Source organism: Clupea harengus, chromosome 21, assembly GCF_900700415.2.
Source record: "Clupea harengus chromosome 21, Ch_v2.0.2, whole genome shotgun sequence".
NCBI lineage: Eukaryota > Metazoa > Chordata > Actinopteri > Clupeiformes > Clupeidae > Clupea > Clupea harengus.
The window spans coordinates 5,833,332-5,834,708 of NC_045172.1; the positions used below are offsets into that span (position 1 = coordinate 5,833,332).

The 1,377-nt window shown below is 49.4% G+C and overlaps 1 protein-coding gene across 1 annotated transcript in view; it reads left to right on the top strand.

Moving 5' to 3' along the window:
• The first annotated feature begins 322 nt into the window (after positions 1 to 322).
• grip1 (glutamate receptor interacting protein 1) overlaps positions 323 to 1,377 on the top strand; it is a 125,822-nt gene continuing 124,767 nt past the window's right edge. Inside the window, exon 1 of the mRNA XM_031558182.2 lies at positions 323 to 920. Within this exon, the coding sequence (XP_031414042.1) occupies positions 806 to 920 (115 nt within the window). The 5' untranslated portion in view covers positions 323 to 805. The remainder of the gene's footprint in view (positions 921 to 1,377) is intronic.

Consider the following 1,377-nt stretch of genomic DNA (forward strand, 5'->3'; position numbering starts at 1 on the left):
CACTGAGCCTCACAAACACATAATTGCTGTAATTTCTGCCTTTGCCCATGCAGCGAGTCTACCATTTTGGATCTTAATGGCATGAGGCACTGCAGTTGTGACTGGAATGCCTTTAAATAATGGAAACTGGTGGCTACCTGGAGATGGAAAGGGCAGAGATATGATCTGGCCTTTCCCTATGCTGCCACTGTGCAAGGTTGGACATCAGTTTCTGTCAGAGCAAAAATACATGACTGTCACCATGGTAACCAACATGAGAACATGTCCTATACCACCTGTGTTCGTGTGTTTTGTGTGTGTGTGTGTATGTGCGTGTGTGTGGGGGGGGGGGTTTCTTTCGCCACCATCTGTGTTGCACCTCCCTCTAGTGGCCACAGAGATGAATTGCATCAGTGCAACTGTGAGTGAGTGTGAGTCAATAGGATGCTGCGGGGCAGATGCGGTGACAGCCAAACAAGCTGACTGATGTAGAGGGCACTGTGTGCTCAGTGTTCCTGTTCTACGGGTAGAGAAACAGTACAATCCACTGACACAGTTTGGGTATGTGTGTGTGTGTGTGTGTGTGTGTGTGTGTGTGTGTGCAGGATCAGACATGATTTTTGCTTTTGTGAGTGGTATTTGGGGGAAGAGTGTTTGTGGCTGGGTAGGGTCAGACACAACCTTGCTGTAAGTGACCAGTGACACTGTGTGTGTATGTGGACTGACATGGAACGGACAGAAACTGTGTGTATGTGACTGATGAGTGTTTGTGTGGGTAAGTGAGGGAGTGTCGGATACCCTGTCAGCCCTCTCTAAGTGAGCACTCATGGGTCGGGTGCGGCGGCGAGCGGAGCAGTTTCTCAGGAGTCGTGGTCAGATTCATCTGGCCCTCATCCACTGCCTGAACACTCCCAACGGCGTAAATGTCCCGCAGGACACAGGTGAGTGTGTGTGTGTGTGTGTGTGTTTGTGTGTGTGTGTGTGTGTGTGTCTGTCTGTCTGTGTGGAGATTGCTGCTGATTCAGCTCTGATGGTATCTAAGCCGCCATCCAGTCTTTTTCCCCATGCAGTTTTTAGAGTCAGTAGAAGAGAGAAGCGAATGTGAAAACACACTCTAAGAGAGTGTGTGTGTGTGTGTGTGTGTGTGTGTGTGTGTGTGTGTGTGTGTGTGTGTGCGCGTGTGTGTGGTGAGGCTCAAGGAGCTTCTCACTGAGTCGCTTGCTGAGATCACTCTGCTCATTTAATAGAGAAGGGTATGCTGTAAACCCCCTACTTATCTTATGACACATACTGCTGTGTGTGTGTGTGTGAGAGTGAGAGAGAGGAAAACAGAGACAGTCAGTTACTTCAGTAACTGCTTCCAGGCTGCTCAGGAGAGTCTGTGTGGTCATATCCCCA